The sequence below is a fragment of the Salmo salar genome, chromosome ssa13 (genome assembly GCF_905237065.1).
Source record: "Salmo salar chromosome ssa13, Ssal_v3.1, whole genome shotgun sequence".
NCBI classification, from domain to species: Eukaryota; Metazoa; Chordata; class Actinopteri; order Salmoniformes; family Salmonidae; genus Salmo; species Salmo salar.
The window spans coordinates 84305993-84323563 of NC_059454.1; the positions used below are offsets into that span (position 1 = coordinate 84305993).

General features: G+C 40.9%; 1 protein-coding gene across 5 annotated transcripts in view; it reads left to right on the plus strand.

Annotated features, from left to right (window-relative positions):
* The first annotated feature begins 2387 nt into the window (after positions 1–2387).
* Positions 2388–17571, plus strand: part of LOC106567833 (platelet-activating factor acetylhydrolase IB subunit alpha2) — a 31053-nt gene continuing 15869 nt past the window's right edge. Inside the window, exons 1-3 of one of the 5 annotated variants that reach the window (XM_014137605.2) lie at positions 2388–2945; positions 3433–3514; positions 17425–17514. In XM_014137605.2, coding sequence (XP_013993080.1) covers positions 3434–3514; positions 17425–17514 — 171 coding nt within the window. In that variant the 5' untranslated portion in view covers positions 2388–2945; position 3433. The remainder of the gene's footprint in view (positions 2946–3432; positions 3515–17424; positions 17515–17571) is intronic. The other 4 variants (XM_014137604.2, XM_014137606.2, XM_014137607.2 and 1 more) reach the window with 4 other exon arrangements.

Here is a 17571-nt window from a genome sequence, read left to right on the forward strand (position 1 = left end):
ATCAAACAAAGATAAATTATATAAAGAACGATAGTAAAAAGATTTGAAGCACCTTCAATGAAATTTTGGGAAAAAAGGCTAATTCAGTTCCATCATTCATTGAATCAGATGACTCATTCATCACAAAACCGACTGATATTGCTAACTTCTTTAATAATTTTTTCATTGGCAAGATTAGCAAACGTAGGCATGACATGCCAGCAACATACGCTGACACTACACATCCAAGTATATCTGACCAAATTATGAAAGACAAGTATTGTAATTTTGAATTCCGTATAGTGAGTGTGGAAGAGGTGAAAAAATGATTGTTGTCTATCAACAATGACAAGCCAACGGGGTCTGACAACTTGGATGGAAAATCACTGAGAATAATAGCGGACGATATTGACACTCCTATTTCCCATATTTTCAAAGTAAGCATTCTAGAAAGTGTGTGCCCTCAGGCTTGGAGGGAAGCAAAAGTCACCTAAGTAAAGCCCCCTTTACTGGCTCAAATAGTCGACCAATCAGCCTGTTACCAACGCTTAGTAAAGTTTTTGAAAAAATTGTGTTTGACCAGATACAATGCTATTTTACAGTAAACAAATTGACAACAGACTTTCAGCACGTTTATAGGGTAGGACAATCAACAAGCACAGCACTTACACAAATGACTGATGATTGGCTGAGAGAAATTGATGATAAAACATTTGTGGGGGGGGTTTGTTAGACTTCAGTGTGGCTTTTGACATTATCGATCATAGTCTGCTGCTGGAAAAACAAATGTGTTATGGCTTTACACCCCTTGTTATATTGTGGAAAAAGAGTTACCTGCCTAACAGAACACAGAGGGTGTTATTTTAGGGAAGCCTCTCCCACAAAATCCAGGTAGAATCAGGAATTCCCCAGGGCAGCAGTCTAGGTCCCATCCTTTTTTCAATCTTTACTAACGACATGCCCCTGGCTTTGAGTAAAGCCAGAGTTTCTATGTATACGGATGACTCAAAAATATACACGTCAGCTATTACAGCGACTGAAATGACTGAAACACTTAACAAAGAGCATTATCAACAAGGCAGATCTTACAGGCTCTAGTTTTGTCGCACCTGGACTACTGTTCAATCGTGTGGTCAGGTGCCACAAAGTGGGACTTAGGAAAATTGCAATTGGCTCAGAACAGGGTAGCACAGCTGGCCCTTGGATGTACCAGTGAGCAAACATTAAAAATATGCATGTCAATCTCTCCTGTCTCAAAGTGGAGGAGAGATTGACTTCGTCACTACTTGTATTTGTGAGAGGTACTCTCATGTTTAAAGCACCAGGCAAGTCAGTTAAGAACAAATTCTTATTTTCAGTGACTCCCTAGAAACAACTGCCTTGTTCAGGGGCAGAACAACAGATTTTTACCTTGTCAGCTTGGGGATTCGATCTTGCAACTTTTCGGTTACTAGTTCAACACTCTAACCACTAGGCTACCTGCCACACCAGCACACAGATCAGACACCCATGCATGCCCCACAAGACATGCCACCAGAGGTCTATTCACAGTCCCCAAGTCCAGAACAGATGATGGGAGGTGCACAGTACTACATAGAATCATAACTACATGGAACTCTGTTCCACATCAGGTAACTCATGCAAGCAGTATAATCAGATTTAAAAAACAGATAAAAATACACCTTATGGAACAGCGGGGACTGTGAAACAACACAAACATAGGCACAGACACATGCATACACACACGATAACATACGCACTATACCCACACGTACACATAGATTTTGTGTTGTAGATAATGTGGTAGTGGAATAGGGGCCTAAGTGTAAAATCTGTTATGAATGTATTGTAATGTTTTTAAAATTGCCTTAATTTTGTCGGACCCCAGGAAGAGTAGCTGCTGCCTTGACACCAGCTAAATGGGATCCATAATAAATACAAATACATGCGCAAAGGGGATTTATTTACAATTATAAACTGGGTGGTTCGAGCCCTGACTGGGTGGTTCGAGCCCCTCCCCTTAGCGTTTGTCATATACCATACCACCTTCAGGCCATATTGCTTAATTATAAACCTGGTTCGAGCCCTGAATGCTGATTGGCTGAAAGCCGTAGTATATCAGAACATATAGCACAGGTATGACAAAACATTACTTTTTACTGTTGGAATTACTTTGGTAACCAGTTTATTATAGCAATAAGGAATCCCGGTGTTTGCGGTATATGGCCAATATCCCATGGCTAACGTCTGCGTTGGCCATATACCATACCCCCTAAATGATCTAGCGAGCTTAATAAGGGTGAACTATCTTTTATCTTGCCACATATTCAAATTCCTTTATTACGTCATGTTATAGCTTGCAATAATTAATATTTTGAGGAAACACGAATTTTCGTTGTGAGAAGTCGTTAGAAGTTATTCTGATATTCCTTCTTAATTGGCTCGATAACTTATGAGGAAAAGTTTTATTTGTATAAATATGGTTACTCATCTCTTGCTGTGAAAAAAAATGTGGCTAGTTTCAGGTCTTTTGTGCACATTTTCTGTCGTAATTGGGCTAGAAATTTTAGCTTGACCTGGCAACCCTGCTGGAGAGAGAAAGAGAGGGAGCAAAAAAAGGAAACGTCGGATGCTGAAGAGCGGGAGGTTGGGTCGACTCGACCGATAAGTTTCACATTTAGAGCAATCTCTGAGACATTTATTTTGCAGATAGTTGATTGTTAGAGTAACAGAGAAGCTATATCGTAGTTCTTTATTGACAGGAAACGAGGAGCTAATTTATTAGGGTGAGTTGCTAGCCAGCTAACGTTAGCTTGCTAGCATCCAAGCGCGAGATCAGAATCTGCACCGACGCACTATCATCATTGGATGCAAAACATCGGAGCCGTGCAGCCTCCGTGCGCGAGGAAATATTCTGGTTATATTGACAAGAACTAGCCATCATCGGAAGCTTCCAGGTACAAGGGGTAGGGTACGGCGGTTTCACGGGCTGACTGACTCGCGGGCTTGCCTTGTGTGTTGGTCGGGAGAGACAACAGCGACAGTCCGCAGTTATTAACGCTGCTTCTTTGGTCGTCTAGCATGGCCCTTTCATAATTTCATCATTCAAACTCAAATTAAGCTTGCTGAACTGCTAGCGCCAAGGACAGTGGGTTGTTGTTATCAGTAGATACGATGTGTGCGAAATTCCAGCGCTTTCGCTTCATTGCCCTCGCCTCAGTGTTGACATTAGATTCTCCCGACCATCGCACCCCTGGCTGTCTGTGAGGCCTCCCAGCAAGCAATGTTGTCTCTCACCACCCACTCTGCACAAACTGAAAGCTAGAAGCTAGCCTCAACAACTTTCTGTCAATAAAAACCTACCAGGTGTTATTCTCCAGGACATATTAATGGACATATTATTTTTATTGTGTGTGTGTTGTAACGTTAATTCCTCTGTGATGTGTGTGATAGGATGAGTGGCGATGAGATGAACCCAGCAGCAGTGGCCCAGGCAGTGGAGGATATACAGGGAGACGACCGCTGGATGTCCCAGGTTAGTCGACCCTACTGCCTCTGTCTAACTACACCATACTGTCCTGTCAGTGACTGACCCGAAGGACTCTGACTCTGAAACCTAAGGTCACTGATTCATGGTAATACATGTGTGTGTGTAGAAAACATAGAGAGAACCTAACATGGATGGAACACAGAATCATGTCCATCTTAAATTCAATCTCCATCTCCACCAGTATGTAACAAATCAAATTGTAGTTGTTACATGCGCCAAATACAACAGGTGTAGACTTAACTGTGAAATGCTTGCTTACTAGCCCTTCCCAACGATGCAGAGTTAAAAAAATAATAATGAAAAGAAATATAGTAACACAAGGAATAAAATACCCAAGAATGGAGCTACACTATATATACAAAAGTATGTGGATACCACTTCAAATTAGTGGATTTGGCCATTGTAGCCACACCTGTTGCAGACAGGTGTTTAAAATCGAGCACACAACCATGCAATCTCCATAGACAAACATTGGCAGTAGAACGTCCTTACTGAAGAGCTCAGTGACTGAACGTGGCACCGTCATAGGATGCCACCTTTCCAACAAGTCAGTTTTCAAATTTCTGCTCAACTAGAACTGCCCCGGTCAACTGCATGTGCTGTTATTGTGAAGTAAAAATGTATAGGAGCAACAATGGCTCAGCCGTGAAGTGGTAGGCTACACAAGCTCACAGAACGGGACTGCCGAGTGCTGAAGCGCATAGTGCGTAAAAATCGTCTGTCCTCGGTTGCCACACTCACTACCGAGATCCCAACATTCTCTGGAAGCAACGTCAGCACAAGAACTGTTCGTCTGGAGCTTCATGAAATGGGTTTTCATGGCCGAGCAGCCGCACACAAGCCTAAGATCACCATGCGCAATGCCAAGCACCGGCTGGAGTGATGTAAATCTTGCCACCATTGGACTCTGGAGCAGTGAAAACGTGTTCTCTGGACTGATGAACCACGCTTCACCATCTGGCAGTCCGACGGACGGATCTGGGTTTGGCGGATGCCAGGAGAATGCTACCTGCCCCAATGCATAGTGCCAACTGTAAAGTTTAGTGGAAGAGGAATAATGGTTTGGGGCTGTTTCTTCATGGTTCGGGCTAGGCCCCTTAGTTCCAGGGAAGGGAAATCTTACCGCTAAAGCATACAATGACATTCTAGATGTTTCTGTGCTTACAAAGCGAGGTCCATACAGAAATGGTTTGTCGAGATTGGTGTGGAAGAACTTGACTGGCCTGTACAGAGCCCTGACCTCAACCCCATCGAACACCTTTGGGATGAATTGGAAGGCAGACTGCGAGCTAGGCCTAATAGCCCAATGCTCTTGTGGCTGAATGGAAGCAAGTCCCCGCAGCAATGTTCCAACATCTACTGGAAAGCCTTCCTACAATAGTGGACCAACTCCAATGCCCATGATTTTGGAATGAGATGTTGGATGAGCAGGTATCCATATACTTTTGGTCATGTAGTGTGTATATACAGGGAGTACTAGTAACACGAGGAATAAAATGCACAAGAACGGAGCTATATACAGGGAGTAGCAGTACCAGATCAATGTGCCGAGGTATGAGGTATATATGTACATCAAGGCAGGGTAAAGTGACTAGGCATCAGGATAGATAATAATACGATTAAAATAAAGAACTGAATAGGAGCAGCATATGATGAGTGTCAAAGTGTGTGTGGTTCATTCTCATTAAACCATGTCTGTGATGAATTCAGATACAGTGCCTTCAGAAAGGCCTAAATTCAACATTTTATTAAATACTTTTTTCCCCTCATCCATCTACACACAATTCCCCATAATGGCGAAGTGAAAACCAGTTTTTAGAAATGCTAGCAAATTTATTGAAAATTAAATGCAGAAATACAGTATCTCATTTACATAAGTATTCACCTGAGTCGATATAAGAGCTAAGAGCTTTGCACACCTAGATTGTACAACATTTGCCCATTTATTCTTTTCAAAATGTTACATGCTCTGTCAAATTGGTTGTTGATCATTGCTAAACAACCATTTCTCAAGTCTTGCCATAGATTTTTCAAGCAGATTTAAGTCAAAACTGTAACTCGGCCACTCAGGAACATTCACTGTCTTCTTGGTAAGCAGCTCCAGTGTAAATTTAGCCTTGTGTTTTAGGTTATTGTCCTCCTGAAAGGTGAATTCATCTCCCAGTGTCTAGTGGAAAGCAGACTGAACCAGGTTTTCCTCTAGGAGTTTGCCTGTGCTTAACTCCATTCCATTTATTTTTATCCTGAAAAACTACCCAGTCCTTAACGATTACAAGCATACCCATAACATGATGCAGCCACCACTCTGCTTGAACATTTGGAGAGTGGTAATCAAATCAATCAAATCAAATTTATTTTTATATAGCCCTTCGTACATCAGCTGATATCTCAAAGTGCTGTACAGAAACCCAGCCTAAATCCCCAAACAGCAAGCAAAGCATGTGAAAGAAGCACGGTGGCTAGGAAAAACTCCCTAGGAAAAACTCCCTAGAAAGGCCAAAAACCTAGGAAGAAACCTAGAGAGGAACCAGGCTATGAGGGGTGGCCAGTCCTCTTCTGGCTGTGCAGGGTGGATATTATAACAGAACATGGTCAAGATGTTAAAATGTTCATAAATGACCAGCATGGTCAAATAATAATAATCATAGTAGTTGTCGAGGGTGCAACAAGCACGTCCGGTGAACAGTAGTGTGTTGTATTGGATTTTCCCCAAACATAACACTTTGTATTCGGGACAAAAAGTTACTTGCTTTACCACATTTTTTGCAGGTTTACTTTAGTGCCTTGTTTTATTTTTTACCCATCTACCAATAGGTTACCTTCTTTGCGAGGCATTGGAAAACCTCCCTGGTCTTTGTGGTTCAATCTGTTTTTGAAATTCACTGCTCGACTGAGGGACCTTACAGATAATTGTATGTGTGGGGTACAGATATGAGCCAGTCCTTCAAAAATCATGTTCAACAGTCCATGCAATTTATTATGTGACTTGTTAAGCACATTTTTACTCTTATTTAGGCTTGCCATTACAAAGGGGTTGAATAATTATTGACTCAAGACATTTAAGCTTTTCAAATTGTATTAATTTGTAAAAAAAAACAAGAAAAAAAACATTCAACTTTGACATTATGGGGTATTGTGTGTAGGCCAGTGACGACAAATCTCAATTTAATAAATGTTCAATTCAGGCTGGGGGTGTGAATACTTTCTAAAGGGACTCGTAAATCATTTACTTTCATTTTAAGGCTCACTATGCTTGGTTTCTGGCTCTTTAATCTGTTTTGGGCTTAAATCTTAAGTGTAAAAAATGTCAATAATAATCTCATTACCGTAATACATTCGGGTCCAAGGACTTTACATGCGTTTAATTGCTAAAAAATAACGGTAACGCTTTACTTGACACACAGCGTCATAACACGTTATGACACGGTAATAACCATGTCATATGTCATAACAGCTGACATAACTGTCATTACACATATATTTAGACCTGTGGTGATATATGTTGCATTATTTTGTGGCTGACTATGACACCTTTTATAAATGTCAAAACCTACACAAGGCAAAACATTCCATTACACCATAGCCTACTTGTCAACAGTATGTTTATGTTATATTACATTTTCAGAAATTGACCATATTAAATGGTCATGGCAATTGTGCACACATTGATGTCAGACATGCACCTACCCCAGTGCTCTGTTTCTGATGACTGGGATGAATGTAGGAACAGATTTCAGCGGCAGGACTGATGACTGACATAAGGGCATGTAGCTGATAGGCCTATCTAGTTTATAAGATTATGATGGTCGTAATGCTTCTTGACTGTGTTATAAAGTGTATTTTCTTAGTCGTAAGTGACACAGAATGGTCATAATGCCTTATGATATTCATCATAAAGTGTATTTTCTACAAGTTATTTAAAATATGATGGAAAAAAATGTAAGGAATTCATTACAACAACAACAAAGGACTTAAAAAACTTTCAAAGGAAAGTTCTTGGCAGGGAAAAAATAAATGTGAATCAACGTGGGTTTTGACACGCTTATGTCATAACCAGCCATAACATAACACAATATATGTCACAGGTGTGTGTGTGTGTGTGTGTGTATATATGTATGTATATATATATATATATATGTGTGTGTGTGTTTTTACGCTGGGTGTCAAGTAAAGTGTTACCAAAATAACTAACATATATTTAATTAAAACCTATGAAATATTGTTTAAAGTGCTACATATTCAAAGACAGTTATCATTTCTAGGTATTCCCATTACAAACTAGTCATATTTTAGACAAAACATGTCTGAGCACGTGTTTCACATTACCTTAGTATTTCTTAATGTTCCTGTACAAAGTACAGTGTTTTTGTGTATTTATTTTGACCCATAATGCATTACTAAGAAGGGAAGATCAAAGATGGCTATAAGGTAAGCTGGTCTCTTTTATTATGTTTAAATTTGATAATTGTCCTCTTACACCCCATTTAGGCATTTTAGATGACCATTACAATAACTGTGTAATACTTTGAGCAATATTATTGATTTAACTATTTACCATATAATAGATTAGAAAGAGCATGAATAGATTTTTTGGGGTGCAGATTTTTCCCAGACCGAAAAAATGGTCTCCTGGTGTGGTTTAAGCATTGTTAGCACATTCGATTTTGTTGTTTTTCTTTTAGAAAAGTGATTTTTAAGAGGGGAAACCTGGAGGAAAATAATCTGACCAACCACTACCCCTGCCCCTTCCATGACCATTTCATGTCCCACCACTGCAAAAAATAAAATATAGGGGAAACACTTTGTTTTTTAAAGGCACATTACACTTAAAAATCTAAATTTTGTCTGATGTTTTCAGAACTCAAAAGTGGTCTTCGGTCAACAAATGTCCCCATCCTAGACCATCTGTTTTGTAGATTCAGCTCAGCTGTATGCAAACAATCCAAAATGAATGGAAAAGTTGAGCACCAAATAATTTCCTGATTTGTGGTGGTTATCTTTTCCACTGAAGACTAAACTTCTTGTTGTTATATTAGATTGTAAACTTTCATGGTCAAAGCATATTGATTATATTGTTGTAAAGATGTGGAGAGGTTTGTCTGTGATAAAGAGATGATCTGCTTTTTTAACATCACATGCAACCAAAAAGTCCTGCAAGCTCTGGTTTTGTTGCTTCTTGACTATTGCCCAGTTGTATGGTCATGTGTGGCAAAAAAGGACAGAGAATGCTGCAGCTGGCCCAGAACAGAGCAACACGTCTGGCCCTCAAATGTACATGGAGGGCCAATGTCAATAACATGCAGGTCAGACTCTCCTGGTTCAGAGTGGAGGAGAGATTGACTGCGTCACTGCTGGTCTTTGTAAGAAGTATTGACAAGCTGAAAATACAGAATTGTTTCTTCAGCCAGTTAACACACAGCTCAAAACCTATACATATCCTATAAGACGCAATCGGGGTCTCTTCTCAGTTCGGAACAGAGGCTGGGAGACGCACAGTACTGTATAGAGCAATGACTACATGGACTTCTCTTCCAACTCAGGCAAGCAATACAATTTCTATTTTTTTTTTTTTTAAGAAGAAAAAAAGAAATCACCTCAAGGAACAATGAGACACCCACACATTATTTGTAGTATTATTAATTTATTTTTCTTTATTTTTTAGTTCTTATTACTTTTTAAAATAGTCATATTGTTCTTTAGTCCTAGTGTTAGTTAAAATGTGTGTTCCTGTCCATTAGTGTTCTGTATTTGTCATGTTTTGGGTGGACCCCAGGAAGAATAGCTGCTGCTTCTTCAACAGCTAATGGGGTTCCGAATAAAAGCAATACAAACCATTTTGAGACATATAGTATGATGTTCTAATTGTTGGCATGCGATTTAGACTCTTCTTGAGATTACCCTACTTTTGAGGTCTGAAAGCAACTGACAAACTTTGATATAAATTGTGTTAAGGGGACATTACACTCAAATTCCAACATTAATTCTCATTATGAATAGAAGATGATGCCGGAACTGGTGGTTTACCCAATACATTACATTACTGGGAGCTTGCAGTGCATTGGGAAAGTTCAGACCCTTCCCTTTTTCCACATTTTGTTATGTCACAGCCTTATTCTAAAATGGATGGAGTATTTTTTTCCCCATCCATCTACACACAATGCCCCATAATGACAAAGCAAAAACAGGTTTTTAGAAATGTTTGCAATTGTCTTAAAAATAATAAACAGAAATACCTTATTTGCGTAAGTATTCAAACCCTTTGCTATGAGACTCGAAATTGAGCTCAGGTACGTCCTATTTCCATTGATCATCCTTGAGATGTTTCTACAACTTGATTGAAGTCCACCTGTGGTAAATTCAATTAATTGGACACGACTTGGAAATGCACACACCTATCTATATAAGGTCCCACATGTCAGAGCAAAAAGCCTTGAGTCTTCTTGGGTATGTGGTCGAAGGAATTGTCTGTAGAGCTCAGAGACAGGATTGTGTCGAGGCACAGATCTGGGGAAGGGTAACATCAAATGTCTGCTGCATTGAAGGTCCCCAAGAACACAGTGGCCTCCATCATTCTTAAATGGAAGTTTGAAACCACCAAGACTCTTCCTAGAGCTGGACTCTTAGACCATGAGAAACTAGATTCTCTGATCTGATGAAACCAAGATTGAACTCTTTGGCCTGAATGCCAAGCGTCACGTCTGGAGGAAACCTGGCACCATCCCCATGTTGAAGCTTAGTGGCAGCATCATGATGTGTGGATGTTTTTCAGCGGCAGGGACTGGGAGACTAGTCAGGATCGAGATCCTTGACGAAAACCTGCTCCAGAGCACTCAGGACCTCAGACTGGGGCGAAGGTTCACCTTCCAACTGAACAACGACCCTAAGCACACAGCCAAGACAATGCAGGAGTGGCTTCGAAACAAGTCTCAATGTCCTTGAGTGGCCCAGCCAAAGACCGGACTTGAACTCGATCTAACATCTCTGGAGAGACCTGAAAATAGCTGTGCAGCGACGCTCCCCATCCAACCTGACATAGCTTGAAAGGATCTGCAGAGAGGACTGGGAGAACTCCCCAAATACAGGTGTGCCAAGCTTGTAGTGTCATACCCAAGAAGACTCGAGGCTGTAATCACTGCCTAAGGTGCTTAAACAAAGTACTGAGTAAAGGGTCTGAATACTTATGTAAATGTGACATTTCTTTTTTTTTTTTTTTTTATAAATTTGCAAAAATGTCTAAACCTGTATTTGCTCATTATGGGGTATTGTGTGTAGATTGAGGGGGTGTAAAAATATTTAATCAATTTTAGAATAAGGCTGTAATGTAACAATGTGGGAAAAAATCATGGGGTCTGAATATTTTCCGAATGCGCTGTATATAGAGAGTGTGCAACTCTATTTTTATAGCCTACAGTTTACTCACTGTTCGTCAGCACCTCTACTAACTTTTTGGGGATGTGCGCCAGCTCATGCTTTTCACAAGATAAATACACATCCCATGCCATTGATTGTGTAGAGCCAGTTGTATGCCTCAACACCATCATTTCCAGATCTTATTTGGTGCCTATCTTTTTCATTAATTTATTTTATATTTTTTTGCATAATGGGTGTATTTACACAGTGAATGGCCTGGGATGTGGACTTAAAGGGATAGTCCACACAAATTACAAAATGGCATATTAGTTTCCCTACTCTGTAAGCGGTCTATGAACGAGATAAGACAGCAATCTATGCTTGTATTTTGTTTACCTGATCACTGTCTCCAACTTTGTAGCATTTATAGCACAAAACCAATGTAAGTTAATATCCATGATATTAGAATTTTTCGCATTTCATTTCCATATCTTAAAGTAACTTTTATTGAGCTATGCAATGTTTTTTTTTACACTTTGGGATGATTTGGATATGGAGTGTGAAAATGCTTATGTCGGGGATATCCAGTTGCAATGGTTTTGTGCTATAAATGCTAAACAAAACCAAAGCATAGTTTGCTATCTTACCTTGTCCATCAAATGCTTACAGGGTAAGGAAACCAATTTACCAGTGTAATTTTTTAATTTGGGTGAACTATCCCCATAAGACTTTTGAGGTATGTAAACATCTGACAAACTTAACATGTTTGAGTGTAATGCTCCTTTCGGGGTTGTTTAATAATAAACAGAACAATCTGATTAATCTAAACTTATTTTTATTAAGACTGGCAGATAAGGAAAGAAAGCTTCAAAAGCTAGGGTGGAGAAGCATAAAGAGCAACTGTACAGAAATCCAGAGCTGCTTGAGGAGTACAGAAGAAAGGAAAGAGAGGTTGCAGATGAGGGTTATTGATGACTCACTTGTCCTTACAGAAAGGTTTGCTAACAGTGCACTTGACATTGATTTTAGATCTGTGTTTTAACCAGGGCTCTAATAAAAAATTATAATTGGTAGCACTGTTTTTCATTGGTAGAAAAGTTAGGAGCACCACATTCAATTTAGAAGTAGCAGAAAAATAGATTTTTAAGATATAGCCTACAGTACCTACTTACTTTTGAAGTACATCTCCTGAAGAAGATATACATTTCCTTTCTTTCTGTGCCACCAAATGTTTGCATATACTGGTAAAGTTACCAGGTTGTAAGTAGGCTTGCGTGATATGGGCAAAAACAAATATTGCGATTTTAACTTGCGCTATAGATTCTAACAGTTCACCCAAATGTTTTGGATCATAGAATGATTATTCAAACAGCAAATGGAAAAGCCAGGTAGTGGTTATGACAGGGTATGAATCAAAGTGTTGGTTGGTGTCTCCCACGGGACCCTAATCGTATTTGAATAGCATTTAGACAAAGATTCAGAACATTAATCAATCACATTTATTTATAAAGCCCTTTTTACATCATCCGATGTCACAAAGTGCTGTACAGAAACCCAGCCTAAAACCCCAAACAGCAAGCAATGCAGATGTAGAAGCACGGTGGCTAGGAAAAACTCAGAAAGACCAGAACCCTAGAGAGGAACCAGGCTCTGAGGGGTGGCCAGTCCTCTTCTGGCTGTGCCGGGTGCGTTGCACAAACAACATGCTGATCTACACCACCACTGGTAGCAAACTGTATTAGAGCTAATGTTTGCTTTGCCCTAGCTGGTGCATTTAGCTAGCCAGCTAACTAAACTCAGCAAAAAAAGAAACGGCCCTTTTTCAGGACTCTGTCTTTCAAAGATAATTCGTAAAAATCCAAATAACTTCACAGATCTTCATTGTAAAGGGCTTGTTCAATGAACCATAAACAATTAATGAACATGCACCTGTGGAACGGTCGTTAAGACACAAACAGCTTACAGACAGTAGGCAATTAAGGTCACAGTTATGAAAACTTAGGACACTAAAGAGGCCTTTCTACTGACTCTGAAAAATACAAAAATAAATATGCCCAGGGTCCTTGCTCATCTGCGTGAACGTGGCTTAGGCATGCTGCAAGGAGGCATGAGGACTGCAGATGTGGCCAGGGCAATAAATTGCAATGTCCGTATTGTGAGACGCCTAAGACAGCGCTACAGGGAGACAGGATGGACAGTTGATCGTCCTCGCAGTGGCAGACCACGTGTAACAACACCTGCACAGGATCGGTACATCCGAACATCGCACCTGCAGGACAGGTACAGGATGGCAACAACAACTGCCCGAGTTACATCAGGAACGCACAATCCCTCCATCAGTGCTCAGACTGTCCGCAATAGGCTGAGAGAGGCTGGACTGAGGGCTTGTTGTAAGGCAGGTCCTCACCAGACATCACCGGCAACAACATCGCCTATGGGCACAAACCCACCTTTGTTGGACCAGAGAGTACTGGCAAAAAGTGCTCTTCACTGATGAGTCGTGGTTTTGTCTGACCAGGGGTGATGGTCGGATTCGCGTTCATCGTCGAAGGAATGAGCGTTGCACTGAGGCCTGTGCTCTGGAGCGGGATCGATTTGGAGGTGGAGGGTCCCGTCATGGTCTGGGGCGGTGTGTCACAGCATCATCGGACTGAGCTTGTTGTCATTGCAGGCAATCTCAACACTGTGCGTTACAGGGAAGACATCCTCCTCCCTCGTGGAGGGTCATCCTGACATGACCCTCCAGCATGACAATGCCACCAGCCATACTGCTCGTTCTGTGCGTGATTTCCTGCAAGACAGGAATGTCAATGTTCTGCCATGGCCAGCGAAGAGCCCATATCTCAATCCCATTGAGCACGTCTGGGACCTGTTGGATCGGAGGGTGAGGGCTAGAGCCATTCCCCCCCCCCCCAGAAATGTCCGGGAACTTGCAGGTGCCTTGGTGAAAGAGTGGGCTAACATCTCACAGCAAGAACTGGCAAATCTGGTGCAGTCCATGAGGAGGAGATGCACTGCCGTACTTACTGCAGCTGGTAGCCACACCAGATACTGACTTACTTTTGATTTTGAACCCCCCCTTTGTTCAGGGACACATTATTCCATTTCTGTTCGTCACGTCTGTGGAACTTGTTCAGTTTACGTCTGTTGTTGAATCTTATGTTCATACAAATATTTACACATGTTAAGTTTGCTGAAAATAAACGCAGTTGACAGTGAGAGGACTTTTTTTGCTGAGTTTAGATAGTGATTAGCATTTGTGATTAGCATTATTTTAGGCACTGGTTATAACACTGTAGTTAGCCTACACTAGTAACACTGTAATCATGTTATTGCATTGTAATTGCATACTAATGGAGTTTAGCTGTTTATTACACAAGGAATAGGAAAGGAGTGGCTAGAGAGGGGCTATCATGACATTTAATTTGATTAATTTCTATATTTCACAGGTACCAAAAACAAAAGAGAAATGGACTTAAGTCTGTGGCAGACTTAACTCCTAAAGAACACAGAAAGAATGTGAAGTACTGGGAGGGGGGCGAGTAGAGCTGGGCAGTGGTGTGTAGTTAATTATTAATTTGTTCTTAATGCTTCAGATGGTTAATATGGTTCAAAATTATATTTTTTGCTCATGATGAAGTACCGTTTGTTCATTACCGTAATTCGGTCTCATCTACCGTAACATGGATCTCATTACCGAAATGCACCCTCAATGATAAAATATTCCTAGAATAATATTACAGAATTAAAAATATTTGAGATGTCCATAACATTTAAATTACATTTAGCTCTTTATGTGTATGTACTTTTGAAATATTAATAATAGTTTAAAACAGAAATAATTTATAAAAATCCAGGTTATGAACATGTCACATGTTACGGTAATGAGAACTGATTAAAATGAAAATATACTTAAATCAAAATGACCTTTTTTTAAATCTTAGGCAATTAAAAAATTTGCTAAATTTTCACCTTGCCATGGGTTTTTTTCAAACTTTACATGAGTTACGGTGATGAGATTTATTTTGTGCATGGTCTTAGAAAATGTGTAAAAAATATTTGAAATCTGAACAGTTAATTAATTTAACATAGATAATCATTTGAGATGGTATTTTATCGATTACAAAATAGTGTTTTTCCTTTGAATTTTCAAAATGTACCAAGTTCGTGAGAATCACCCACGTGTGTTTGAGTTGTCGGTAGAGATCTTCACGGATCCACCTGTACGCGAATACCCGATCCTGTACCCGAATTCTAAATAATGTTGCAGGTCTCGGTCGGTTCTGATATGATTGTCATGGGTCTCGGATATGTGTAATTTTGAGAGCGAGAGACGTTTATGTTGCTGCTCTTGCTTTTCACGATAGTGGAGGGTGGCGTGTGTAAGTTGTTCTTGTTGGGCGGCCAATCATAAGTCATCAAAGCGGCAATAGGTTACAGTCATAGAGCTCCTGTTTGGCAAAAGTTAGGAGATATCTAAACAATGGAAGATGGAATTAAAAGTGAAAGGAGAAGGATCGGGTACAACGACCAAGAGCCAACTGGTAGGCTGCTACTAATATTCTGAATGGAGTTATTTGTAACTGTAGGACGGGAAAGCGCATGCACTGCAGCCTCAATTAGCCTAGCTAGCTAACATTAGCTAGCGTAACTAGCTTCTCCCGGTTTGACTCAGTCAAGACGGGTACTACGTTAACATATTTTATGATAAATAACTTAGCTATGGCAGCTATTAGTCTACTATAGCACGAGTCTACTTGGTCGGTTCCTGTCTCTCCCTCCCTGTCACTCATTCACAGTACGGCCCCTCCCCCGGCTGCTAGAGTGGCACCTCTCTCCTCCTTGCGCTTTATCAGCTCGGGTAGCTTAAAAAATGACTTTTCTGCAGCTTCCCTCACTCCGACCGGATCTGGATCCGACCAGGTCTATACGAAATAGGTCTAGTTTTTCTCTGGTCCGGTCGAAGCGGGTCTCTATATATAAAACAATTATTTATGCATATCGGGTCTGGGTGGGGCAGCCCCAGGTCCATTTCAGAAGGGGTTCAACTTTTTGAACCCGTGAAGACCTCTAGTTGTCTGTGTGTAAAAGCCAATTCCTGCTTAATCCAAAATGTGGTCGGAGGCTCCGTATTGAGGCGCCTCTGGAGGCATGCAGAGGCCAAATTGAGCCGTAACGCATCACCGTGCGCCTCCCAAATTTTGTAACAATGCGGAGGGCTCCACATTGACATGATTGTTTGATGGTAGGTGGGGGCGGGAGGTCCTGTATAAACACACTCACTTCCTTGACAACAGCTCTGCTCAACACCTCTGCCTTGCTCCACGAAGCGCAAGAAGTATAAATGCCCTAACTTCTGCTGAGGCCGTATCACATGCAGCGCCTTTTAGGCTTGGGAGATATCCAGATTGTCATACCTTCATACCGACCTTGTGCCATACCGGAATATTCGGTAATACTGGCACTGAACACAAGGGCTGCTGTTTTCAAAGCCCACTCATACTCTGTAATCCAAATATATGTCAAATCCCATAGAGAATGCAAACTAAATGCTAACGAGCACATTGCAAACATTTCATACAGTGTCTGACCTAAACTATACAAGTAACTCAAATGCTTCTCACAGTTTGTTGCACGCATAAAACAAATATTAGGCAGCAAGGCTCTTGATCCAGAAGGAGATTCTCTGCTGTTACCAAGGGAACGCTTGATTTCAGAAGACACTAACCAGTAAATTAGCAAACTAAATCTAAATCGCAGAGCATTTAGCACATTTTAGACAGTTATTTATTTATATATTAGTTTGCTAATTTACTGGTTAGCGTCTTCTGAAATCAAGCATATATATATAATGGTTATAAGATATTATAAGATATCTAGCTGATAAACATCACATGGAGCATGCTGCACAGCAGTTGTGCACACGTGTGCTTGTAAACAAGCACCAGGTGACGTGACTGGGGGGTCTACCAGAGGTATTGACATGTTGAATGCACCGAGCTGTCTAAACTACTGGCACACAGCTCGGACACCCATGCATACCCCACAAGTCATGCCACAAGAGGTCTCTTCACAGTTCCCAAGTCCAGAACAGACTATGGGAGGCACACAGTACAACATAGAGCCATGACTACATGGAACTCTATTCCACATCAAGTAACTCATGCCTGCAACACAAACATTGGCACAGACACATGCATACACACCCACACACACACGATAACATACGCACTATACATACACATTAATTTACTACTGGAGATATGTGGTAGGGGGAGAGTATGGGCCTGAGGGCACACCCTGTGTTGCGAAATCTGAATGTATTGTAATGTTTTTAAAATTGTATAAACTGCCTTAATTTTGCTGGACCCCAGGAAGAGTATCCATAATAAGTTTGTTATGCCGATGCTTCGGTACCAATTTCCAGACGGTAGCAGAGTTTACCAAGTGGTGGTGCAGCCAGTCAAGATGCTCTCGATGGGGCAGCTGTAGAACTTTTTGGCTGTAGAGTGTCTGCCTGGGGATGACGTGTTGTGTTTCTGCAGCACACGCGGTTTGTTCAGGAGTGTAAGGATGCAGAGCCAGAGGTGCTGTTTATTGGAGACTCCATGGTACAGCTAATGCAGCAGTACGAGGTGAGAGAGGACAGATGCCTGTGTATACAACATACTTTGTGTGTGTGTGTGTGTGTG